Below are 27,648 nucleotides of genomic sequence, written 5' to 3'. Positions count from 1 at the left end.
TGCCTTCCTCGAGAAGGCTGGTGACACAAGACACTGCTGCGACACATCCAGAATGATGACCTTTAGTCTGCCCCTCCCCTGTCCTTTTTACCTTCAAGGAGGACAGACCACACAACAGCTGATGTTATGAAGCAATTACATTGAATAATGGTCATGTCACAACATGTTGCTATGACACCTTCCAGCTTCACCTACTGAGAATGCTCAGTGGAGCTCTGATACCTACATCAGCTGAGATGAAAAATATTTTACATCCAGATAGACAAAGCTGTAGGGTTTTTACCAAATTAAGAATTTGAAGGTGGCTGTAGCGTGATCCCTGGGGCCCATTGGGCTTCAAAACCACAACCCAGTATCAATCATCCTGTGCTACCACCAGCCACTGGGCACCATGATTAACGCCAGCATTTATTCACAATGCTCTGACACCATCACTACAAATGTTTCTAAAAAGCAAAGATGAAGAAAGAAAGGAAGGAAAACTATTTACACCAAGATTAAATCAGTGTAGCTCTCTTCCTTGACAGGTTGACTTGGCAATTTCTGGCAAAGCTGCATCCCAAACCCCTCTTCTCAGCCACTGCCCTCTCTTGATGACCAAAACAGCTTTACACAGCCACTCTCCCTTCCCAAATCCTCCCTAGGGCAGATCAGCAGTCATCTGCTTGAAGCCTACCCCAGTCCATCTTTACCCAGAAGCCAGGCTAGCCCTGCCTCAACTTAAACTGGCAGTGCTTCCCTTTCTGAAGTTGTTAACATCTGTCATCTGCATTCAGGAGACAGCAACAGTTCTAAAAAAATAAACAAATAAAAAATTTAAGAACATCTTGACCATCTTTCCTCCTACCTTCTCCTTCCAATAATGAATGTAACTTCAAGACTCCAGTTGGAAAGATTATCTTCAATTCAGAGAGCATGAACTGAAGCAACCCTCTCCCTGCCCCCCCCCCCCCCAAAAAAAAAAAAAAAGGTGAAATACTGCTCTGTCTGCACCAGTGTTTAACTACCCAGTAGCATTTGGTACAGAAAGGGTCATGAACAGCATATTCCTTCTGGTGTTTTTATTGGTCATGGGCAACATTACAAAGCAGTTACACTGAATAATGCTGTCACAGTCATATCATAATGTGAGGTTGCTACAACACATTTAAATTTCACACAGTGAAACTACTTTAGGAAAAAAAAAAATCATGCTTGTAACAGAAGATCAAGAAAATACATTTGGTTAAAAGGAAAAAATGGTCCCAGGCTTTCAGCCCGCTCAAACTGAAGTTAATGGAAAAGCTTCCACTGATTTCCGCAGGCTTTGAATCCAGCCTCCAACATCCACTGACCAAGCTGTCAGATAAAATGCTTCCCTGCTCAGTCACAGGCTCTTCATTCTTCTAACATACTTGTGCGTGATGTATTTTCTTCTTTTTAAATGAGAAGAACATAAATGTCTAATTGACTATGCCAAACTTTATACATAACAGCCAACTTTGGCTCGTCATCTTTAGAGAGAGTGTGAGAGTTAAGAAGGTGATAGCACGGGTACTGGAAAAAGAGGGAGTTCCTACACTCCTGAGTGCCTGTAGCAGCTGTTTGTGTAGCTTGAAAGCTTCCCAGAAAGCTCATTACATGCTGCTTCAGAATTTGCATCTGGCAGTGTCTGCATTCAAGATGGGTGACTTATGTGAGCTGGAATTTGGATGACATAGCACTAAGAACAGCTACAAATGCAGCTAGGATCTGGTCATTTGCTGTGAATGAACAACTGAACGGCCTGTGGGCATTTACTGTAGTGATGAGATGTGCCATTAGAGAAGATCATCTTACCATTCTAAGTCAACAATCTTAGTGCAAAAATTACCTTTTCTTGACAAAAATGAGGTTTCAAAGCCCACAGCTAACAAAATCATGCACCAAATTGAGAAAGATATCTTTGCTTCAAGAAAGCAAAATCTTTGCATAAATCTAAGATTAATTTGAAGATAATTATGTGAGCTCAGAGATCTTCCTGAATTAATTTTTCTGATCTGCAGGTGAATTGATGCGTCCTATACCTGCTCATTCTGAGGATGCATATACAACATGCAAATTCTGCATCAAATTCTCTGTCAGTGTTGGAGACACCAGAGGGCACCAACACACCAAGGCTTCCCGGCAAACGGCACACCATTAGCCAGGCATCTTTTCCATCCTGAAGAAGTTTCAGTTACCAGTCTTACTAACCGCAGTATAGCTTCTTGCGCCATAAAGCTGCATTATTTTGTGACACCTGGAGCTCAGAATGTAATTCATGCTTCAAGGAAAATTGGAGTGAGAGGTGCTGTTTATATTTCAATGGTCACCAAGAATGTAGTTAATTCCCAGAACTGCATTTGCTAGTTATCTCGATTTTTAACAGTAGAGCATTGATCATAACCCATGCTTTATAAACTTCTCCCTCTCCAGTGCATATAAAAGATAACATTTTTGTTCGTCTCTCAGACTATGATGATCAATGCCATTAGCATTTAATAATGGACATGGTTCTACCACATTCAAGTGGGAATGACAGGAGCTACCACCCTGTGTTATATTCGTAGTCCATCAGGAGTCCCTGAGATACAAAAATGGCACCCACTCTCCTCCCTACTGGCATTTTGGTCAAGAATTCTCAATAAATGTTCCAGCTTATTTTAAAAAAAAAAAATGTTTTCATTAATTAAAAAAAGTCTATTTGCAAATCAGTTGTGAAATGGACAACAACATTACTTAGGAAAAATCAGACTGATTCAAAAGTTGGTAAATATGTTTTTAACTGTAAAATCTCAGATACTGGCTGTTTTCTGTCTTGATAGAAGCTGAGTCCCGTTAGTAATTCTATATCTCTGATCCGAGCTGTATGAAACTTCATTCTCTCTTCAACCCACATGGACTCAGGCTTGCCATCCTATTGGGACAGAGGAAGGAAAAAGGGTTTGTAAACCGTCTTTTTTTCTGACATATATTTAATCAATTAGCAAAAGACATTTTGATGTTTTATAAAGACAGAAAGCAGTAACTGTTGGCAAACATCTAACAAAAAAAAAAGAGTGGTGGATTACAAGTAGTTATAAACTTGTCTGAATTTAGTACTTTCTCAAATGTACAGAGCTTGTAGCTGCACCAGTGGAAGTTGGTGATAATGGGGACTGGCAGGTGAGGTCCAGCATCTATCTACCATCTCTATGATAAAACTCTTTCTGAAAGTTATGCCTGACTTGGGCAGTGACTTGTGTAATTCTTCACTGTAGGACGGGTCGGCACACTTTCCATGTTTTGTTCTGGTTTATACAGAGTGCAGCTACATGCATTCCCATCACAATGCCAAGGCACCTGAATTAGAAGCAACCAATGCTCTTAAGGAACATCTGTGTGTTCTCCTTTTGAGTATGCATTTGGCCTAGCCCTGACCTTGCTTTGTGGATGACTCATCTTCTCCTAGAAGCTCTTCATCCTTCTCAGCTATTGACTGGATATTTGTGCTACAGAAATCTATGTATGTGTCACACTGATTGTCTCAACACACTCTGACTCCACCCTGCTAGCTGTAAGTTTTGCTCTTTGAACAGGGAACTTCTGTTTTCACATTTGAGCATATATACAGACTTCAATATAATTCTATTTACAAAATATTGTCTTCCCTCTCAACATGATCATGATAGACTGTACCATTTTTACAGTCTTTAACTAGTTAATCACTGATATCCAAGCAAAACAAGCTCAAGCCTGGCTTCAGATGTTTATGGGGACTGAACAGACTACTTACTGCACAGCTTTCACTGTTGTCTTCTCTGTGAGGTACAATGAAAGACAAGGCATCTAGAGACCCTTCACACTCCAGAGGAGTTTCAGAAGTATTTTTACAACTAGTCAGCACAATGAAGAAGTGAGTTGGAACTGGAACTTCTGAATTACTGGGGTATCTGAAACACAAAACATCTTTCTGTAAATCCACCAAATCGTATTTGCACAAAAAACAAATGACAGCAATCAGCTATATTCCGGCATATCAATTTTAGCAATTCACCTGTTCAGCCCAAAGAAAGCTTAGGCCTGGAAGAAAAATTCCAGATTACTATTTTGCAAACCACATTTGCCTCATAGGCTGATCTAAGTAACAAGTTTGATAAGGTATAACTGATTTATCATAAAAGTGTGTAAGAATCCGAAGCAGATGGAGAGTTCAGCCTGAGCCCAGAAAACCATCTGCCTGCTGGCTTGAACCAATTTTGCTAACTGGTATATTTGTACTCACAACTTCATACTGGAACACTACCAGCTCAGGAAGTGTCAACCATGCCACGAGGGATAAGCCCCTGCCTCATCCACTCCTAGAGGCAGTGTCATAAGATTTTATTCTGCCACGTGCAACAGTTTCTTTTACACTTCAACCTTCCGGTTTTAGGATGACACGTTTTGAGGGTGCATTTTCCCTTTGTGCTTGTTGCTTATTTCTTAGCTTCACACTTTGTCTGTTAGGGGCATTTGACTGTCTCTCTCTGAGCTGATATAACCTGCCAAGGGCCCACCTCCACAAGATACTTTCTTTGTTAACAAGGATCATAATTACGTTTTAACCACTAATGGAGGAAAGAAACAAAGGATTAGAATGTGAAAGGTTCCTACCTTTTCACCTTTTCTGGGGTATCATAGAGCCCATCAGAGTCATAATCAAACACAGGACCACTGACTACATTGACACCGTTCCTGGCTGCAGCATATCCAGGTAGCAGGGACTGATGGAAGTAGTTCCATAGCACTGTAACACAGTAATGGAAGTGGGAAACAATTTCCAAGGTAGAAGCTGTTAATAACAACTCTGCAGAGTTTTCAGTGGAGTATAAACAAACAGACAGGATAAGCTAGGAAAATAATAAATCATACAGGTCTTTAGTTTTCAAAAGGTGCATCTAACTGAGCAGCAGCACGCACTGCAGTATCTCCTGGGGTTATGGTTTCACAGGCACCCTAACCACAAACCTGACTGAGGCACAGCAACGCTGCTCCCTTGTGGCCTTGGGTTTCTTTCCTTGGAAACCAAAGCATGGAGAGGTTAGGGGAGGGAAGGTGAGAGAAATCCATGCCTGCCTCTGTCGTAGCCACTATCAAGTTGCCCTGTCTAGCTTGTACACCTGTGATCTCGGAAGTATCTTCATGTCCTTAAGTTTATATGTGCCTGATATCTCCTTACTGATTATGATATCTCTAGTTACAGCTAAGAGTTGTCCACTATTCCATTACAAAACAGGCCAGTCTTTTGTCCAGAGGAAGTGCCATACATAGTTATCCTTCCTTTTCACCAGGCACATCTCCCTCAGCCAGTCATCTCATGCTCCCTCTCACCCAGGAAAGCCCAGGCCTTCGTATCTTTTCTACTAGAGAGATGATTATTTTCCTGTTTCCTTTATAATTGAGACCCTAGATTCCTGCCTGGAAACTCATCTGAGTTTAGGAGTGTGTTGGGTTTGCATGGCAAGGTTTTGGTAGCGGGGGGGCTACAGGGGTGGCTTCTGTGAGAAGTTGCTAGAAGCTTCCCCTGTGTCTGACAGAGCCAATGCCAGCCGGCTACAAGACGGACCCGCTGCTGGCCAAGGCCAAGCCAATCAGCACCTCTGTGATAACAAATTTAAGAAGGAAAAAAAAAAAAAACCAGTTGGGGAGAGCTTTTGCAGCCGGAGAGAGGAGGGACAAGATGTAAGAAACTTTGCAGACACCAAGGTCAGTGAAGGAGGGGGAGGAGGTGCTCCAGGTGCCAAAGCAGAGATCCCCCTGCAGCCCGTGGTGAAGACCATGGTGAAGCAGGCTGTCCCCCTGCAGCCCATGGAGGGAGGATGAGGGGGTGTAGCGATTCCACCTGCAGCCCATGGAGGACCCCACGCCAGAGCAGCTGGAGGCACCTGAAGGAGGCTGTGACCCCGTGGGAAGCCCACACTGGAGCAAGCGCTTGGCAGGACCTGTGGACCCATGGAGAGAGGAGCCCAGGCCAGAGCAGGTTTGCTAGCAGGACTTGTGACCCCGTGGGGGACCCACGCTGGAGCAGTTTGCTCCTGAAGGTCTGCACCCCATGCGAGAGACCCACGTTGGAGCAGTTCGTGGACTGTAGCCCGTGAGAGGGACCCCATGTTGGAGCAGGGGAACGATGAGAGGAGTCCTCCCCCTGAGGATGAAGCAGCAGCAGAAAAACCGTGTGATGAACTGACCACAACCCCCATTCCCCGTTCCCCTGTGCTGCTGAGGGGGGGCGGAGATTGAAACCGAGAGTGAAGTTGAGCCTGGGAAGATGGGAGGGGTGGGGGGAGGTGTTTTAAGACTTGATTTTATTTCTCATTCCTCTACTCTGTTTTGCTTAGTAATAAATAAGATGAATTCCCTCTCTAAGTTCAGTCTGTTTTGCTCGTGATGATGATTAGTGAGTGATCTCTCCCTGGCCTTATCTTGACCCAAGCCTTTTGTTAACTTCTCCTCCCCATCACGCTGGGGGAGGGGTGAGTGAGGGGCCACATGGTGCCCTGCTGCCGGCTGGGCCTAAACCACGACAAGAAGACATTCCTAAACCAGAAATTAATTGCACTCACACAATTATATATTGTTATCTAGGTTCTCTAGAAGATATTCCGTAAAAACACTGTTTAGGTAGGTAGGAAAATGCCAACGAAAACATCAGACATTCAAATGTCAGACATTAAATGGAGACATTTATACCCTGCTCCCATGTAATGAGCCATTTGATTAGGAATCATAAGCTCAGAATGGTGGGCCTTTTTCATAAGAGTGATAATCTTACTTCAAGAAACTTTTCTTTGAAGTAAGAAGCCCATGGTCTGGGTGGTCTTATTTTACAGAGGCAGCTGAACCAGGGATCATTTGCATGGTTTGGAAGCAAGCAAAATATATCTTATATTCAACTGTGCACGCAAATAAAATACCTTTAAACGCAGGATACATTGGCACAATGTTGCTGGTAAGCAAGGCATCATAGTGAGGTTTCTTTGCACCTGTCATAAAATCTAAAAACAAACAAAAGCAATTAATTACTTGGATTTGTTACTTAAAATTTACGTTTTCATGCTTTTAAAGATCAGTGTAACAACGTTAACATGGAGCTGACCTATATTCTCTTTCCAAAGCTGATGTGGGTCTAAGTTTAACTTCAGTACATGCTGGATCCCATTCAAAATAAGTAATCTTAGCAGCAATTGCACTTGTCAGATATACAGTGGACAGATTTTTGTGAGATTTAAAAATATCAGAACGGACTTTTGAATTGTGGGGAAAGGAATAAAATTCACTTCATGAGTGCCAGACCAACTTGTTCTGACTGCAGAATCTAGGCATAAAAATAGGAGCTCTATTGGAACTTTGCAAATTACACTTGATGTGGATGTTTACATCACCTACTACTCACTACTTTATGCAGTAAAGTCGATGTAAAATGCTTCCAAATCCAGTCAGCAATAGTTCACAAGCAATTTAACCACTTGTAATCAGCTAAGTATTTTGTAATATGTTTGAGAATCAGAGCTACATTCTTCAGATCAATGCTGAATTGCTTTACTGAAGACCACATATGGCACACAACAGTATATTTCAAATAGAAAATAAACTTATCAAGGCAGGTTTTTACTTAGTGATAGATCCTTAAATGTTACTTTGGATAGTTCCAACTAACACCCGCCATACAAAGTAAATTTGCAATTTACTAGCCTGTTAGACTTGACTCAAGGTTTACATGTTCCTTCCAGTTTCTTCTATGAAATACCACTTTAGAAACCTGACAAGTTCCAAAGCTTTCAGGAAGTACTAAATGACCTTGGACAACCCACCACCTGCTGAAGTGCCTAAAATATTTTTCTTTCTCATACACTGAAGTGAACTGCAACAATTCAGCAATTACTGCTTCATACTCTGATTAACTGTCAGGAACATCTCTAAAAGACTACACCTATGACATTACAAATTATTTAAATCAGATGTGCTGTACAATGAAGGCAATGTACATACTTGGAGGAGAAAGGAATCCATAAGTTAGGCGAGGATGATTGTTGTAAAACACACATGTCTGATTATGATTAAAAGAAATACGAACATCCTTGTGTAAACAGCTGGAGATATCTTCTGTAGCAGAAACCCATTCGTCCTATTGAACAAGGAAGTATCATTGGTAAAATGGATAGCCGACTTAAAATAATTCTCTCAGTGTGGGGGACAGCAGAACTGTAAATATTTAGCTGCAGCTGCCTTTACTGGCATCTTAACTAAGATGCAAAACTTGTTGCTCCTTTGCCAGTGGAAAACCAACCCTCCCATCCATTTCATGTATTGTGGAAATAAAGCAAACAGAGCTGAAGCACTTGAGTTGAGAATAACTTCCAAAAGAAAACCAAGAGGTGCCCATTAAAGATAACCTGATCTACTGTCCATGTATTTGTTCATTCAGGCTAGGAATCACATGCAGCCAGAAGGGTTGCTAGCCACATCTCTCCATTGGGCCACTTGACACAGTCACTGGTTGCTTCATGCCACTAACCTCAAAATATTTATGATCAAGCAAACTTTGCCAGAGTTTAGTTAAATTTACCTATAACAATCATTATTTAAAACCTATGGTTCCCAGATAATCAAAATAAAAAGCAACCTCTACCATCCTAATTCCTTTTAAGCATGATGTGGTTTCTCAATTTTCTCTGAATGGGAAAGACCAATTTGAAAAAGCTTTCGTTCACAAGATCAGTGCTCTGCATGAACAGGAGCATCTTAGCATAGGGTTCAGGACAGCAAAGACCAGATTTATCTCCACCGACCTTTTTTCCCCCCAATCAGGATAACCTTGTGAGAGAAGAATTGTATCAGGGCACAAAGAGTTCGAGATAGCCCAGAGATTATTTTTCCAAAAGGGCCCTGCACGTTACAAACACTGCTCTAAGACCACAAAACCTACACTGAGATCAGACTAAGGACAGCACTGGCAGACTGCTATAGCAGACCTACACTGTCAAGCAGTAAGCCAGTGCAGACTGATAGGACCTCAATATTAAGGGCAATAGACTCCTCACTTCCTGGTGGATGTCCTTGCTCTGGAGACAAAACTGTAGCTCACTCTGAGAGACAGGAAGGAGCCAAACCCAATTCTTATTAATACAAGAAAGTGAAGAAAACCTCATACAAAATTGCTCTTTTTATCTCATGTGGTTCTACTTAGCTCCCTGGGAGCAAATATCAGATTTAAGCAACATTCTGGAATGACTGACTTTCAAGCTTTTTACCTTTCAAGGTTGCTTCTAACCGTTCTTCAGATACTTACATCTTTGTTAACAGTGTATGAACTCCACAGAGACATCCTGTAGTCCTTGCTGTATCCACTCACATAGCGGTAATGGTAAAGGAGGCAGTAATTATGTCTCTTCTGCAGAACCCTGGGCCGTCCATAGGGCAAAGTAAGCTTCTCTGTCTTTTTAACTGTAGTAGAAATAGTGCTTGTTACATTTCAATCAATACTAGTTGTTAAGCATCTTCCTCTTTTATACACATATGGTTGCCCTAATTTCCAATTGCCAAACAAATGGAGAAGTCACAGCAACTAAACAAAAAAAAAAAAAAAAATCATTCTTTTATCAAAAGTATGATTTCTTATGCTAAGGCAACAAATTAGATGACAAAGCCAACATAAAGCAAACATTTAAATTTATACTGTACAAATTAAGTTTATATGGAAAGCCAAACATTTTGCCATTTAAAACAGGAGATGGATCTAAGATGCAAAGTTAAAATCTTTGTTGACTTTGTGTTTCACATATATAATGTGGGATCTGCCTCTACATAGTATTTAGATGGAACAGTAATCAATTGTGGTGATTTGAAATCTACTGAGGGCAGTATTTTAGTAGAAACCACAAAGTCTTATATAAAGTGACATTTAAAGGACTAAGAAATATAGAGATCTAAAACGATACACTGAAGTACTAGTTGGAATTTCAGACGTGCAAGGAATTGCTTTATACCAAGTGTGATAGTTACAAAACCTTCCTTATCCTTCTTTCTCATAGCCCACATTTCTTTAGAAAGTTTGTATACAGAGAAAGATATCTCCAAATGTTTTACGTATGATACTGCACAGGGGTTTTGGCAGACCCTCGCCTAAGGCATTGCCTGTTTATTGGCCAACTACTGCATCCAATGGAAGAGTGAAGACTTTCCTTTAAAACTGTATCAGAAAGGAGATATGTGGGGTCAGCAGAGGGTAAGTCATTAGAAGCTGAAAAGTAAAACAGAGTTAGCAACAGGATTACTTTAGAGTCAATACTATTTATCTTAAAGAAAAAACAAAGTAACAGAACAGAGTCATAAGAAATACATGCTCTTGCAATCATCTGATGCAGTCAAATGTCAGCAGAAAGTTTCTAGTTTTTAACCCCTAAGGTAATCCCAGGGCACTCAGAGAGCTGGCTGATGTCATTGCGAGACCTCTCCCAATTATTTTTCAATGGTCTTGGGAATCTGGAGAGGTCCCAGTTGACTGGAAGCTGGCAACCGTTGTTCCAATCTTCAAGAAGGGCAAGAAAGACAACCCTGGTAATTACAGGCCTGTCAGTCTCACTTCAGTGCCTGGTAAAATTATGGAGAAAATCATGCTGGGATTTATTGAAAAACACCTGAAGGACAACACATTCATTGGTCACAGCCAACACGGGTTCGTGAGAGGAAGGGCCTGTTTAACAAACTTAGTTTCCTTTTATGACAAGGTCACCCCTCTAGTTGACCAAGGGAAGCCAGTTGATGACATTTTTTTAGATTTCAGTAAAGCTTCGATACTGTCTCTCACAGTATCCTTCTGGAGAAAATGTCTAGCATACAGTTTGATAAAAACATAGTGCGATGGGTGAGCAACTGGCTGACGGCTCGGTCCCAAAGAGTTATGGTAAACAGGGTTACATCAGGCTGGTGGCCAGTCACTAGTGGGGTTCCCCAGGGCTCCATTTTAGGGCCAGTTCTCTTTAATGTTTTCATAAATGACTAGAAGGTGTCTTGAGCAAGTTTGCAGATGACACCAAACTGGGAGGAGCTGTTGATTCCATTGAGGGTGGAGAGGCCTTGCAGAGAGATCTGGACAGATTGGAGAACTGGGCAATCACCAACCACATGAGGTTTAACAAGGGCAAGTGCCAGATTCTGCACCTGGGAAGGGGCAACCCTGGCTATACATACAGACTGGGCAATGAGATGCTGGAGACCAGCCATGCTGAAAGGGACTTGGGGGGGTCTTGGTCAACAGCAAGTTGAACATGAGTCACTGTGCCCAGGCTGCCAGGAAGGCCAACCGTATCCTGGGGTGCATCAAGCATGGCACTGCTAGCCGGTCTAGGGAAGTCATTGTCCCACTCTACACTGCGCTGGTGCGGCCTCACCTTGAGCACTGCGTGCAGTTTTGGGCGCCACAGTACAAAAAGAACATAAAACTATTGGAGAATGTCCAAAGGAGGGCAACAAAGCTGGTGAAGGGTCTAGAGGGGAAGACGTATGAGGAGAAGCTGAAGTCCCTTGGTTTGTTCAGCCTAGAGAAGAGGAGACTGAGGGGAGACCTCATCGTGGCCTACAGCTTCCTCACGAGGGGGAGTGAAGGAGCAAACGCTGATCTCCTCCCTCTGGTGACCAGTGACAGAACCCGAGGCAACGGCGTGAAGCTATGACAGGGGAGGTTTGGGTTGGATATCAGGAAAAGGTTCTTCACCAAGAGGGTGGTCGGGCACTGGAACAGGCTCCCCAGGGAAGTGGTCACAGCCCTGAGCTTGACTGAGTTCAAAAAGCGTCTGGATAACACTCTCAGTCATATGCTCTGATTCAGCTGGTCCTGTGTGGAGCCAGGAGTTGGACTCAATGATCCTCATGGGTCCCTTCCAACTCAGGATATCCTATGATCCTATGAAACTTCAATTTCATAAAAACATTAAATATTTAATTTTTTTGTCAACTGGAAACAAACAAAAATAAGTTTTTCAAGTTGAGTTCTCTGATGTAAAATAAAAACTGAGGAAAACTAGTATATCATGGAAATATTTTAAAACAACAAAAATATTACTTTGTTATTGAAAATGCAAGTATTTTTAATCATTACATGACTGGAATAATAAAGAAGACATCGAAGTATATTTTCCTTTAAATAGGTCACTACCATCCACAAATTATGCAGAACTACAATTTCAAAGCAACGGTTTTAAATGGGGAGGAAGTTGAGCAATGAATGCCATAGGTTGTTTTTTTTCACAGTAATTCCACAACACCAAAAAAGTCAGGATCATGACATTTATTTCTCCATCCATGAGGGAAAAGGCAAACAATTCACACTTTTTAAAATAAAACTAAAAATGCAGTAATATTTTGTTGTTCTTACCGGCTGTCATGACAGTCAATGAGAGAATATGCAAACTGAGGTGGACTAATAAACTCTAAATAGTCTAGTAACCAGGCTAGATGCTTCTTAAGAATTCTTTCATCTGTGATAATGCTTTTTATATCTAATTAGTAAGTGCTTAATTCATACAGTTTATAAGGAAATTACTGCTATTAAGACCAGTGTTAAGCCAAGACTCTCTGATAATCCAGGCCAACATCCTACTGTTTAAAAAAAAAAAAAAATAATGTAGGTTTAGAGCCTTATTCTCTATTTCTAGGTTCCCATTTCTACAAAATGGAACTGAAATGGGTTATGGACCTGACCTTGCCATTTTTCTTTAAAGCTGGGTTCACAGCAAGGCACTTGGACATCCACCTACACATTAGCACAGTCTGTTTCAGCAAAACCACTTCGAAGCTTAGGGGAAAGCACACTGTATCACACTAACTGGATTTTGTTTTGTTGCTCTCATGAGTGTTACAACACTGAAATAGTTATTTTAAAGTGAGTTCTGGGACACATTTTAAAAATACGCCCTGTCATTAATGGATGAGATTCAAGAAAGCTCTATCCGTTCTTTGTGCCAGGACGAGCTACACAAACCAACAGAACCCTTAAATTAGCCCTGAATAAGCAGCAAGTACTGGATCCTGCCTGTAATTGACATTTAAGTCCAGTTCTTAACAGTGAGCTACAGTGAGGTGTCGCCAAATACAAAGTTTATTTGCATAAGAAACAAGGTTTCATGAACACGTGCCAGACAAGGTCTCTATCAGCCTATTTCTCTTTCTGACAGGCTAATCATCTTGATTTCATCTTTTAAGATATTAGCACCAAGGGCTACATTCCATTTTGACTTACAGTTTTCATGATTTACTTATTGTCTTACCTGCTTCATGTTGAAAATAGTTTATTTTGGTTTGAGTCATGAGCGCATATACAGCCTTGCAAACTACAGCTCAAACATGGCATGTATATGTCCAAAGAATGAAAATAAAGCATAGGTAAAACCAGCAACAGCTTAAGACCATGTGAAATACCCCTTATGCTTCATTAAAAGTATGCTGCCATTGTGATACGGGATTTCTTATCAGATACTTCCCCATACATTGCTTTTGCTTCCCATTCTGTTATGATCATTACTTCAGTGCTAGAAAATTCAAAAATAGCAGATAACACACGTGCCATAAAGACACATGTATAAGGATACACAGTTATTTGAGAACAAATTGTTCAGTAGGACTGTACTTGAAAACCTCAGAACTATAATCCCAGAGGGTATTTCAAATAATTTTTACCTCATGTACTTGAGATCTGCTCAGAAGTTTAGACATCAAACATTTTATATTTTTAATAATTCTTACATTTTTGTTATAATTTTGTATTATTAAAGTTCTTACCTTCTGTTTCAGTGAGATTTAAACGCTGATGAAAATCCCTTATTGGCAAGCCCTATAATTATAAAGCAACACCAGTGAGATTTTACTTAGTGTTCTACAAAGCATATTAGGAGCCACTACTATACTTAAAGTAAGGTATGTAACGCCTGCCTTGCAAGTTATCCCTATACAGAACTCACTGACGTCTACTGGAGAGGGGCTACAGAGAATTTGCAGAAATGAATTGGTTTTGCCACAACCAAATCTACAGCCTTGAAAATCACAGCCCAAACACACAACATTCACAGAAGGGAAATTTCAACATAATTAAGCGTAGCAAGCAAGAACTGAATGCTTTCCCCATCAAAGCTTGCTTCTGCAGCAACTTCCAGGCTCCTCAGAGCTGAATGTGACTTTAATTTTTGCAGTTTGCTTAGGTAATATACACTAACCCCAGGCAAGAGTTGATTTTGAAACCACTAGTAGGGGGCTGCAAAACTAGTAGGTAAAGATAAACATTGGAGAGTCCAGAGTTTCACTCTTTGAATGGAACACAGATGTCTGCCATTTCAGTACCCACCACTGTCCTGCAGGAGCATCCCAGGCTCACTGAAAAGGCTCTTTGTCCCACCACAGAGCATTCAGAAGGATGGCTTGTTTCTTTGGGATGGTGGGGGGTGTAAACAGGGTTCCTTAAAAGATGGTTTAGGCGTCCATGAGTTCCGTTGTTTTGGGCTGGTTTCAGATCAAGCAAATCTGTGAAAGAATTCAAGTAATATTAACAGGATGAGCAAGACTGTAATACACTACTGCTTGTATTGTGATTACAAGTATGCGTGAGTCGATAAAGCTGCACTGCTTGCTGCTTGTAACATCCAAAAGGGAAAGCAATGTAACCCCTTTAAAAAGGAAGCTCACATATTCTTAGCTGGGGGTCAGGATGGTATTAGTGGGCTTGTAAAGAGGGACAGAACAAGCACAAAAAATGATGGAGGCTTACATCTGAGGGGAAGTGAACTTACAGCATCCAAACTTGCAGTGGGGGACAATGGGAATCTGAAACACATGACGCTAGTGACTACATAACATTGAAGCTTTGGGGAATAAGTTTGGGAGCTTTGTGTTTCAGTGTGTTGGTTTTTTTAATTATCTGGAAATTAAATACATAAGCTTCAGTTAATAAGCATCACTAAAGGGTAAAGCCACAAAAGAACCCAGACAGAACATAGGTTCTGCTTGTCACTTAAGTCTAAAATGTTAAGCTTCAAAATTCTCAAAGTAGTCCAACCACAAACACGTCACTATCCCACAAACATCTAAATCTCTGCCATTAAAGTAACCCAAGCAACTAAAAGCTGCCTACCACCAATGCTCAGAGAGACTTCAAAACACCTTCAAAATACTGAATAGAACAAGCCCTATTTCGTGCTTAATCCTCACTAGCATTCACAGATCTGTTGTTCCTCCACTGTGCTCATACTGAATCTATGAGATAAGACTTTTTCAAAACATAGCAGGTGATGAGACACACTTGTATCCAAAAGCTTGATGTCTAGATCACTCACCTACAGCACAAGAGTTCAGAGCTGAACTTCCCTTCCTACATGGGGGAACTGAACACATTTCTCCCTGCACTGTGTCACTCAGATACATTAATGTCATTCCCTCCAGATGAAGCTGATTTGCTTTGGAAAGAAAAATAAAACAACCTTTCTTATTCTAGCAGTCCCTGTTCCAATGAATACATCACACAAAGCAGTGAAAAGCCAAATCAAGTCCCAGATCTCAGGTCCTCACTTCAACAACTAAATTACATTGTTAATTTCCTATTATTTTAAGTGGAGTATCCAGCAATTCACCGCCCCCCAGAAATGCTCCAGTGTGGCAATTTGAACACCTTGGAAAACATGATCTGAAATTCCCCAATTCACACAAGTCAATTAGTTGCATAAATCTGGTGCTCATGCTTTAATTGCTGAGATGTTGGACAAATGGGAGATATATCTCTTCTCTGGCTGCGCTTTGCAAGAAGGTGCAGTCAGGCACGTCCATGAGAAACCCTAGAGCCCCAAATGACAAGTGAAAGAAAATGCCTTTATGCAGTCCAGAAGGCACCTAAACCCTGGGCAAGAAAAAGGTTGAGTAAGTCGCCTCACTTCATTTTCTATCTGAAAGTTAATGTAATGGCTTTAGCACATCCTATTCTTTGAGTTGTTTCTGTACACTATGGAGGAAATCTAGACCTCAATAACCACACTTAAAACATCTGACCTGTCACTGAACTTGCTTCACTGAGATGCCAATAAAGACTCTACCCCTCCAATGCAGCATAGACAGAATGGATCAGGGGGCACGAGAAGGTGGTTCAAGATCAACCATGAAACGAGAAGCCAGTGAAGCATACAAGGGCAAGAGAGAGGTGGCTCCTGAAAATGGCCTGTTTCCTATTCCAGCAAAGGATTTAAACACATGGTTTAAAAGTGGTATACCTGAATATCGCCACTGATCTCAAGCATGCGCAGTGCTCCCGTTAAGCGTTTGATCCAGCAAACACTTTGGCAGTACTTTGTCTCTCACAGAAGCAGATGTTAGAGCAAGTATAGATCCTGGCAACAGAGAGGAGGCAGGAAATAATGGAAAACAGGTGAAGACCTCAAGCGGAATAAATGAACAGAAAGTGGTAGAACTAGTGATAGACTTCTGGAGAAACCACGAAATACAGAACAAAGGAGAAGAAACAAAGGAACAAGCAATCACGGTAATTGTGTTTGAAAGAGGAAAAAAAGGAGGATCACCAGCTGTTTAATTTTCAGAAAGAAACATCAATTCTCTGGTGCAGCATACTGTACGGTATCAGAAAATACAGAGAAGAATATCTGTATATGGAGCGTGCGCCTGCAATCCTCAGATATAGAAGCAGACTGCATGGAACAGAAATCAATCATGAATTCTAAAGTGACACCATAGAGGAGTGAGAAATGGGAAACCTGACTATTGCTGCTATGCAACTGAAAAGACAATCAGCTCTAGAGCGAGACTCCAAAGCTATGGGAGTACAGACTGACAGGACAGTTGCAGTCCATCACAAGACCCCCCAAAAAAGTATATTAGAAGCATTTGTTGTATTAAACAATGAGAATAGACATGGAAACATCCAAATCTAGTATTAAAAAATACAATACATAATTGAACAAGTGACACATACAATGCTGAATTTGGGAGGAGGTTTATTATGTGAATCAAGTGAACAAAAATAAAAAAAAAATCTAAATTTTATCTGAATTAAAAACCTATTTATATCAAGTGACTAAAATTAAAAATATCATAATGGAAAACAACAAATAAGAAAACACGTGACAAAATCCAAGGAACTGTATTGTAAAAAGTAGAGGAGATGACTGACTCAGGCTTTCTGGAAATGACCTGCCTGGCAGCTGCACCCATACCAATTAGTATGCTTGTTATTTATTGTTCTGCCTGAATAAGATTACCTGAGTGATTAATCTGATAAAGCCTCTAGTTAGATATGAGAGAGAAATATCCCTTCTTCTCTATGGTAGAGAGATTGTGAAGTAGTCAGTTTCAGTAGCGGTGAGTCAAAGCACCAGCTCTGGAGCAGCCAGAGGAACACACAGAGCGACTGGTGGGAAGGAGAGACACAAGGTAGCCTGACTGGTAGATCCTAAACAGCTGTTAGTTCTTTAGAGCTAGACCTTTCTCAGAAAAGCAGCTTTTTATTAGTGAAAATCAGCAGCAAGTCTTAAGGACAAATTTCTAAGGACACTTAAAAATCTGTTATTAAAAGATTTACAATGCCCCAAAGATACTATAGTTTACTGAACAAAGATTGACATCCATCAGTTGTACTTACCACACATTAAATTATATACTTCAATGTTTTCAAATGGATCAACTTGAGTACGAAACTTGAATCCTGGTCCAAAACCAATAAAGATAGCCTAGGATTTACAGAAAAAAAGTAAAGTGGAACTCTGTTTAAGACAAATTGAAATGGAAAATATCTTCATTCTCAGAGAGTATTTCCTTCCAAGAACCTAATCTTGACTTTACCAACATAGTATGGATCAAGTCAAAAGCATGCTTTTTCTTAGAAAAAAGTAAATGTATAGGAGTATTTTTTTAAAGTAGTAAAAGAATATTAGAAAACCCAATTCTGTCTCATTGCTGCCTTTAAAAAGTTGCCTTCAAGCCATTCGTGAAGTCCCCTGCTCTTCTCTGCTTTTGAAGAAGTTAAATTCATTTTCTTAAATACTTCAAGAGATTTAATGCAAATGTTGAGCCAAAATAATGATCGCTTTTTATGCCCTTTAAACAATTTGGAAGCTTTTAACTTGGCAGCAATGTTTTAAATGGTTTAAGTAACAGCACAATCCTAGGCTTCTATGCGTGGTTTACAGCTGTTCATTTGTTGTCTTGCTCCACTTTGAGCTGTACTGGCACAAGCAATTGTGTAGCCATACAGTGAACCTGATCCAAGAATGCAGCCAGCTCAGAAAACTTTTTTTTCCTGCTGGCTCTTTTCCTTCTGGTCCAATTCCCTGACCTACTTAACTCTGCAGCCACACAAAGCTTACATTAGTTCAGAGCAGAGATCACTGCACAAGTAAGAAAAAGGAGGCAAGGGCAGCAAATGCTGAAACTCAACTGCTGACAAAAAGATAGTTTTTAAACTTGTCCTGAGATATTCAGCTTATTTTTAATTATGTGAAACAGACTGCACCCATCTGTAGTGTCAAGATATTGAATGAGTGATGGATGCTTTGCACTCTACAGCATCTTCCTGGTAAGATTGCACAGCTATGTGGCAAAAATAGAGACTACAAACTCAACTCTAACTTCTTTTTTGAGATTAAAGCATAAGGCAGGCTGTCATTCTGCAACTGCTGATACTAAAATCTGTAGGCTAATAATTTACTTAATAAGCCTAATTTGAACCAGATGAGGCAGGAACGTACTACCTTCTTACTGTTGAGCTAGGTAACTACACAGTATGAAATTTAAGCTGCTATAAGGTTAGCCACAAAAAGATAAGTTATATCTGTTTTAAGACCAATCAGCAATGCTATGGACTGACAACCCCAAATCTGGTAAAAAGTTTGAATACAGTCAACCTACTGAAAAAAATTTACACAGTCAAACTGTAGCAGAGAATATATACTAAGCTACCATTTGGCATCATGTGGCCTTGCTGGTTGTAACCCATTACTAGGTAGTCTATCAACAGGTCTTCCATTGTCAAATTGGGGGAGAAGAGTAAGCTTGGAAGTGTGAACAGATACAAAATTAACACAGGCTTTGGCTAACAGTTTTTTAAAAACAGTTTGATGACAACACTACATAATTCTACAAGACATGAAAAATAAGGCTTCTAAGAGAAATCTACTCTTTACATGGACTATGCAGGTCTTTTCATAAAACTTGTTTTCAGTAATTTTTTGAATACAGGGTTCTCTCTTTATAGATATGTTTACACATACTCACTGTACCAGGTACCCCACTGTTGTACTCATTAATGGTTAAAAAAGTTTTCTAATAACCAAATCAACTCTTCTTCATTGCAGTTTAAGCCTGTTACTTCTGTTCTTAGGCAACCCAGAAAACGAATGCCTTACAGACCAGGGGACCGGCTTGCTAGGGAAAAACTTGCTTGCCAGGGCCTGGGTGACACAGTGGACAGCAAGCCGAACATGAACCAGCAGCACACCCTGGCAGCGAAGGCAGCCCACAGCATCCCATGCTGTCTAAACAGAAGCTCGGCCAGCAGGTAGATGGAAGGGATTATCTCTCTCTACTCAGTGTTTCTTTAGGCCACATTGGGATCCTGCACCTCCAACATAAGAATGACATCAATAAACAATCATTGCAAATTCAGTAGAGGGCCCCAAAAGGTGATTGGGGGCTGAAGCTCTTGCCCTGCAAAGAGGAACAGGGCTTGTTCAGCACGGAGAGGAGACTGCTTCAGGTGAACCTAACAGCAGTCTCCCATTACCTACAAGGAAATCATCAAGGAGATAGAGCCATGCTCTTCAGTGCTACATGGTAGGAGGTAGAGAGACTACAGGCATAAACTGGAACAAGAAAGGCTCTGGCTAGCTATAACTAAATACATTTACACCATGAAGTCAAATAGGCAGTGGAATGGCTTAGTTAGAAGTCGTGGAGCCTCTGTCCTTGGCAGTTTTGAAGACATGACTGCATAAAGCCCTGAGTAACCTGGTCTGATCTCACAGCTGACACTATTTTGAGTTGGAGATGGGACTAAAGACCTCCTGAGGTCCCTTCCAATCTGAATTCTCTTAAGAGCTGCAATGACTGTATTTGAGGATTTGATGAGTAAGTTTTCTCTTTTCCTGCTTTTATGTTGCAACAAAACAACTTGGCACAACTTTACCCTCTTACAGCACAGTGAAATCTCTGAGGTTAGTCCTGTTGGGTATTTGCCCAACTCTTATGACAATGTGGGTGACCCCAGACATCACAATAGCAATCATACAAATGCTTGATTTCTTTAATTGCAGATGGAATAGCATCACAGATCTTTAAAAAAAAAAAGTAAATCTCAACACCCAGCAAACACAACATTCAGAAATAGAAGGAGCTAAAAGTTAGAGCTAGCATAAGTTTAAGGCTCACCTGCATACTGGGGAAGCGATTGTCTGAGCCATGGAATCCACCTGTACAGCTTTTAATCTCAAGTGGTTTTCTATTAAAAATACACAGTTTATGTAACTCACACTTTACAAATCATACCAGTATAAAATACATTCAGTGATGCATTGTTTACTCGTCTATTTAAAGATTTTTAGAGGCTTGTCAGCAGGGAATAGAAAGTCTTTAAGCTCTGGAAGAGAATGTCTCTAAAATCAGAATGATAGTTTTCTCTGCAAATGTTATCCCTTTGGAATTCTCAAGTGTCCAGAGTAATTTAAAGTCAAATATCACATGACATATGAACAAAATGTATGTTCTCAGGGTAACAGATCTTCACTATCATTTGGGTAACAGAATTTTACAATACTTTATATAGTAGCTTCTTAAGATTTTTTTTTTTTTTTTAATAAAAACTGTAATGTAATTTAGAGCATTCAGCTGGGCATCTTACAGTCTAATAAAAACAAATGTCCAACATAGCCAGGTCCACACATATTATTTAAACATGTACAGTTCTAGTAACTCAAACTTGATTTGCGTGACTTGCACATGTTTACAGTGTTATACAACAAGACTTACTGAATACATGGACTGAAAAACTCTTTCATAATGAAAGCCCTGGAGTATCACAGAGGTGTTCAAGATTATATTGTTATAGCAGATGCCATTATTCTGGCGGTTGTATATTCATTGGTCAGAACATGTAAGGTAATTAACAACAGTGGGCTCTAAGTTCAGCGTATGCCAGTGGATCACCCAGACTGATTCAATCTAGTTACGCACATGCTTAGCTTTCATGACTCACTTTAGAAATCCCTAAAGCATGGCAAGATGTGCTCATGTATCTGACAAAGGGGACCTTCGTTTCTAACATTTGTGTCACAAAGCCAGCCACTATGTGCATGCTCAGCAGAGTATCTATAGCTGCCAGTTTAGAACTGAGCCTCCTCAGGCCCACAAAAACTGTAGAGAAAAGCATGCACTATTTCTTTGCAATATCCCTTTGCTATGACAAACAAGAATATCATGCTCCAATAGATATCATTAAACTCTAAGCATCTGGAGAAGAAAAGCTATGAGAAAAGAAATTATTTGCTGTATAATCAAGTAGTGAAAACTGTAACTTACCTAGCAAGCTGCCATTGGGAGTCTAAATAGAAGTGTAATGGTTCAATCCGGTCATTATAGGAATAATGGAAACGCTTGGGTAGCAGCTGTTTCATATAAGCTTTGAAAGGCTGATTTGGTTCTATGCACTGAAATGTTTAAATTGAAATATAAAATGTACATTTTACCAAACCTTTGCTTATATCATGCATAGTTCATATAAAGCACCTCAATTCCAAAGGGTCTGCTATGACTTCCACTAAGGACAATGGGACTCCATCAGGTTTGGAGTCATATGGTGTGGGACACAAATATTAATAACTAACAAATACTAACTGGTTTTGCATTCAATAGTTATTAGAATAATATTTATATTGGATTATGGACATAACTTGCTCTTTTTTCCTTACAGCCTACAATTGTACAGAACCAAACAGTACTGCAAAGAATTACACCGAGACATGAAAATCATGATACTTTCAGAAGTGGTAGAAGACTATCCAGTTCAATAATTCTACTTTCTGTATTACAGAGCTGTAACAGAAATTCAAAGAGTTCTTAGATTGATCACTCAGAGACAAATACATTTTTCCACAAACTAAGATCCATTAATGATTTAGAAAAAAAACCATCACCCAAACAAACAAAACCCCCTCTACTCTAATATTGGAATATTTTGAATAGTGAAGTCATCTATACAAACAGCAAAGCTCTCACCGACAGTGGTGTCTGCACAACTGAGAGGCAAACAGATTGTGGTGCAGGGATGAGAACAGAAGCCAGGTATAGAGCAGAAAAGCAAATTCCTTAAGCTGGAACTGACAAAAAAAATATCAATATCCTCTCTTAAGCTGTTTATCAAAAAGGTGTGAGTGAGAAAATCTTATGCTTGTCCCAGGAAACAGAGCTGAGCTTTACACTGACTTGGGCCTCAGACAGGGTGGTCCAGATACACAAGTTCTCCCGTTTGAAGTGCAACGTGATACAGTGCTAGATAAGAGTTAGTGAAAAGAAGTGAATGCAAAACCTTAGTTAATGCACAACCAGATAGCCGTATGACACCTTACTCAACTTTGACCTTCCCTTCCCCTGTGTGGAACTACTTTTGCTGTTGTTATTGTTAACTGTATAGCATATGGAAGGTCACTAATTCAAAGTCCAGATGCTATCTAAGTAGCCCAGCAAACAGCTGATGCTGTAAAATACCTGTAAATGTCAGTAGAAATTAAACTAGAACAACAGATAAGATGACACTTACTGTGAGGTTTCTGACAATGCCTTCATAATTAACTGGAAGAATCATATGTAAGAATTAGTCACCTAAGTTAAAAAAAAATTAGATGTAAAATGAAAGCATTCCCATCACATAACTAGCTTAGTGTTTTAAAAAAAATTCTGGACATAAGAAATTATTTTTTCCAGAATGAAAACTATATGGAATAAAACAATCACTAAACTATCAAGCTATTGCTTTTATGAAATTTTAGTTCACAGTCTTTCCTCCCTTTGCTTACTTATTTACAGCTTTAACATTTTAAACTGTATTAGCCACAGTCAGAAAAACAATCCAAGAAGTAAGTTTTCACAAAAGAGGCAACTACATGCTGTGCTAATCAAGCTGGATTTTTCCCGCTTGCTGATAAACTTCTAAAGAAGAGGAAAGAAATACGACTATCACAACAGCAGTTTTATCTGGCAAACATCCTTAGAAAGATAGCCAAGTGCAAGCTGGCTAAGATTCAGGTGCTTAGACTCAAGCCAAAAGGGACCATTACATCATTTAGTTTGACATTTTGTATAACACAGGCCCATTACATTTCACACAGTTAACTCTGTCCTGAGTCTGATATCCAATGCTTGACTAAAGTACAATAAAGGATCACACTGGCAAGGGAACCATTAATAATTTCTGCATAAATATATGCAGTGCTACTAAGACAGTTATGCTACTTCAAGAAAACAGGGCACATGTCAAAACCAAGAGATATTCTGCTTTTCTTCTTCCTGAACTTGTTTCTCCAGGGGAAACCTGGAACTGCATTTGACTCCCACATTCTCCAAGAAAACATTTTAAACAATTTAGAATAGCATCAAGCAATGAAGTAAATAGGACTTAAAGTCACTGGGCTTGACACCTACAAGTTTTAAAGAGCATAGAGAATAATAATCTAGATAGAAAAAACCTAACTATGAAACACGAAGGAAACGCCTGTATTCAAGGTTAAAAATACCAAAATCTGCAGGCATTAAATGTTCACCTAAAATGAGACTGCATAATGAATCAAAGTTTAAAATTTGTAAGCATTCATTGATTTTTACTCAGTTTATAATTTATATTTATTTGCAGTTTATTCAACTGCTGTCAAGCCATTTTTTAATAACGAGGAAATATATTATAATACTCTCAAAATATGTAAAAGATAGTCACAATCTAACATTCATTTAAGACAGAAATATAGCAAATTTAAACATAAACTGCTAAATCAGGAAGTGAGGCAAGACGTGAGGGGGGGAATTTTTGGGCTGTTCTGAGCACCAAAGATCTGATTCAAAGGAATGCCATTCACAAGGCAAGAGAATTTGCTGTTGGTCACTCTGAGGCAGCCCGCAAAAGCAATCTGTAGGATTCAAATACACTTTCAGACCGGCGAAGTCAAAGGGTCTTTAAAAGCACAGGTGCACTACTCAGTATTTCCTTTCCATCATTATCCAGGTTCTCCCTAGTTGACTTTCACTCAGGTTTGCCTATGGAATACATGGATCCTAAGTTTGTATTCATAAAGTACAAAAGTGCATAAACCAGGTAACAAAAATTAGTTTGGCAATTACATACAAGAGAAATACTCATCTGGAACATTATTAGGTCTTAGGCGAGCTGCAGGACCAGGTACTACTATGAAATCTTGAACATCATCCAGGTAGCTGTTCAGATATGCTGTTTTTCTGCAGCTCCCTGCTTCCATCCCTGCAAAAGGAAGTAAATTTTATTTTAAAATGTGAGTATCAATGTAGAGTAGCCTTGCTGAGGAGACATGTAACTTAAGCTCTAGAAGTCATAAATGCAGTTCCTCAGGTCCTTTAATCAGCAACCCCAAGACATCTGATCTAAGGAGACCACAATATTCATGTATGGAAGAAAATAAAATATTACACAGATACACAGTCAGCCATTTCCTCAGCTGATAAAGAAACACCAATTGAATAAACAGACAAATTTTCTTCTCTGAAGGGAAAGAAATCTTATGAGCCTAAGAACAGTAGTAATGGTCAAACCAAACGTTTATTTAGCCCAATATCCTACCTCATAGTGTTCAGTAACAAGTCTGGAGAAATACCCAATAAGCACAGCAATTACAGACTGATCTTTCTCCCAGTATTCCTTAACAGTTTCCAGGAGTCAAAGGGACTTTGAGATACATATTGAATTTGAACTCTTAGTTTTAATAAATCTTGGCAGGTTTACCCTCCAGTAATTTTGTGAACCTTTTTTAAACCTGCATATATATTTGGCTTGGATCATTCCCAGTGACAATGAGTTCTACAAGCCAATTTTGTGCTGCATGGAAGTGTGCTTATATTTTGTTTGTCAGGAAAAAAAGCAGAAAAAAAATTTGGTAAAATATATAACTTACTCTAGAAATAATTCCAGAAATATAGGAAAGCTATTATAGAAATAAATCAAAGTTTCACATTCACAGCCTTCTAATAATGGATAAAGGAACTGGTAACTGAAAGGAAGTTGTGGCTTGTATTTTCACTTCTTCAGCAATTTGCAAGCTAGTGCTGTGTGGTGTAGTTAAGACAGAATAAAACAAAATCTATTTTTTACAATTCACATTTTTTATTCTAATTCTTTTAGTGGCTGGTAATGATCACAAGAGGAATTAGGAGTAAAATATGAAAATTATTTAATCCCTATGTTCTCCAGTTCTTCCCCCTCCCTCATAAAATAGATTCTCACCTACACCGATTATCTCTTACACCATCTCAATATCATAAAGTGTAATTTCTAGGTATTAGTCGCCTCATTAACCTTGCCAGAAACATGCAGGTAATAACTCAGAATGCTACTTTATAAATACAGCTCTTGCAAATTCTGATATATTTTCGAAAATTGTGTTTACCATGATCTGATACAAAAATAATGTTCAGGCATTTGTGCAAGTTCATTTGCTTGAGACCATCCATCAGCATCCCTACTATGTTGTCCACTCTCTGTAAAGCCCTAATGACCTGCAGGACAAAAATAGGAACATAAAGTAAGCGTCAATCACTTCAATTAAAAAATAGAATTTATTTCTAGGGAGAGTGAATAAATTTAAATTGTAACAGTATATGCTAATAAATAATAAGGAGCTCTTATATATCATTCAAGACTAGGACATAAGCAATGGACACTGAGGACCTAAAACTGTGCAGTAACCCCCAAACTCATGACAGGGAGCACACACAGCACACGCTAACAGGAGACTTACAGCTCTCTCCATACACTGTTAAACCTGCTTTTTGCCTGTTACTACTTCTCTCAGTTCTACACTTTTACATCTTTACATCTACTGAGAATGGACTCAACAGGTACACCTATATCACTAAAAAATGAGAGCCTGCAGTCTGCCGTAGCACCTGCACTGCTCAGGGCTACCTCCACCTACAGAAGTCTGGCTATATCTACATTATGCAGCTCTTGGCTCAAATTTTTTCTGGGCCTCACACCGATACTAAAACACAGCTATGCATTTTTATGTATTATTTCAGTTGAAGACATTCAAAACCAAACAAAAAACCCACAAAAGCCAAACCAAACCAAAACAATACCCACACAAACCCCAGATTATAGCCATGGAGGGTGGTTTTAAAGCATGAAACTGAGGATGTTTGTTGCATTACCAGGTGCACAACTGGGGACAACAGGGAATGCTTATGGGTGCAGATGCTGATGGGAGAATACCGTAGGGGTGAAGAGAACAGAGGAAGCCAAGCCTGCAGCACTCTTCATCAAAATCCCTGTTGCAAGAGAGCCTGGAGCAAACTATCCTTGAAATTGGTCTGAGACTAATATCCAGTCACAAACTAGTTTAAAGGAACTGAAAAAGCCAAGGACAAGGTAGCAGTCCAGCACTGTTCAAGATCAGGGGTCTGGTGTTCAAGCTCACTTGCACAGGTACAGCCACTGGGGCTACTTTTGCTTTGTTTGTTTAGCAAGTATTCAAAAATAGTATTTTTAAATCAATCAGTCTGTTACCTCATTGAACTACTCATATAAGCTGTCTTGCTTTGCGTGAGCAAAGATGAGATGCTCCTGGGGAGATTATGTGTAAACCCTCAGGGTCTTTCTCTCCAGAGCATTCCTGACGCACAGAAGTTTAGATCCTCTTATTAACCAAGGAAAAGGATAACCATGGATAAACACATTCCCTATACTGCAGTTCCAATTAGTTGTCTGCTACTTCACTGAGCACTTACGTTCATCTTACGGTTCTATACAAGAATAATAACTGCTCCCACACCTCAAGACAAAATGGCAAGAGCTTTTCACTGTTGTCACCTCTGAGGTTAAATACCTAGTTAAGATGCCCAAACTTCGTGACTATTCAAGACAGTAGAATTTCAGTGTTCCTAAATTTCCAAGAGCTTTTTCATTTGCATTTTTCACTTTGGTTTGTTAAAATGTAAAGCTATTTAGTGCTTTTGAAAACAGTAGCAGTCCCAAAGACATCTTATTTATACAATAACTACACTGTGATGGTGCGAACATCCCTTTTATCCCCTCTTACTGAGAAGGCATAAAAGGTGTAGGGAGATAAGACCAGTATTCATCTAACCTTTGCACAGAGACTGGGGGGAAATGAATTATAATTATAACATGAACACTTAACTAATAAAACTTGGACCATTGCCATAAAAAAAAATTCTGTTCTTGCTAACTTGAAAGTATTATAAACTTCCTGTGCCTCCCCCACCCCTAAAATCAACATAAAGTATTAGTAGCAGCAGATAAAACAACATACAAAACATACTCAAACATGCTTTGGCAATATAAAGTTATCGAAATAAATAAGACCTAAGCAGGCTGTTTCTTACATGCTTTGTATC

General features: G+C 39.6%; 1 protein-coding gene across 5 annotated transcripts in view; it reads right to left on the bottom strand.

The window, feature by feature from the left end:
- Positions 1 to 1,037: 1,037 nt before the first annotated feature.
- ENPP1 (ectonucleotide pyrophosphatase/phosphodiesterase 1) overlaps positions 1,038 to 27,648 on the bottom strand; it is a 59,223-nt gene continuing 32,612 nt past the window's right edge. For all 5 annotated transcript variants that reach the window (XM_075748101.1, XM_075748100.1, XM_075748102.1 and 2 more), the window contains 14 exons: positions 25,680 to 25,788; positions 24,389 to 24,520; positions 22,814 to 22,845; positions 21,577 to 21,704; positions 20,431 to 20,500; positions 17,648 to 17,735; positions 14,357 to 14,532; positions 13,798 to 13,849; positions 9,311 to 9,465; positions 8,011 to 8,146; positions 6,936 to 7,016; positions 4,636 to 4,768; positions 3,776 to 3,932; positions 1,038 to 2,917 (listed from right to left, as the gene is read on the bottom strand). In XM_075748101.1, coding sequence (XP_075604216.1) covers positions 2,750 to 2,917; positions 3,776 to 3,932; positions 4,636 to 4,768; positions 6,936 to 7,016; positions 8,011 to 8,146; positions 9,311 to 9,465; positions 13,798 to 13,849; positions 14,357 to 14,532; positions 17,648 to 17,735; positions 20,431 to 20,500; positions 21,577 to 21,704; positions 22,814 to 22,845; positions 24,389 to 24,520; positions 25,680 to 25,788 — 1,617 coding nt within the window. In that variant the 3' untranslated portion in view covers positions 1,038 to 2,749. The remainder of the gene's footprint in view (positions 2,918 to 3,775; positions 3,933 to 4,635; positions 4,769 to 6,935; positions 7,017 to 8,010; positions 8,147 to 9,310; positions 9,466 to 13,797; positions 13,850 to 14,356; positions 14,533 to 17,647; positions 17,736 to 20,430; positions 20,501 to 21,576; positions 21,705 to 22,813; positions 22,846 to 24,388; positions 24,521 to 25,679; positions 25,789 to 27,648) is intronic.

Source organism: Balearica regulorum, chromosome 3 (genome assembly GCF_011004875.1).
Source record: "Balearica regulorum gibbericeps isolate bBalReg1 chromosome 3, bBalReg1.pri, whole genome shotgun sequence".
In the NCBI taxonomy this organism is placed as follows: Eukaryota; Metazoa; Chordata; class Aves; order Gruiformes; family Gruidae; genus Balearica; species Balearica regulorum.
The sequence above is the reverse complement of the archived record's forward strand: the minus strand, read 5'-3'. Positions and strand labels throughout refer to the sequence as shown.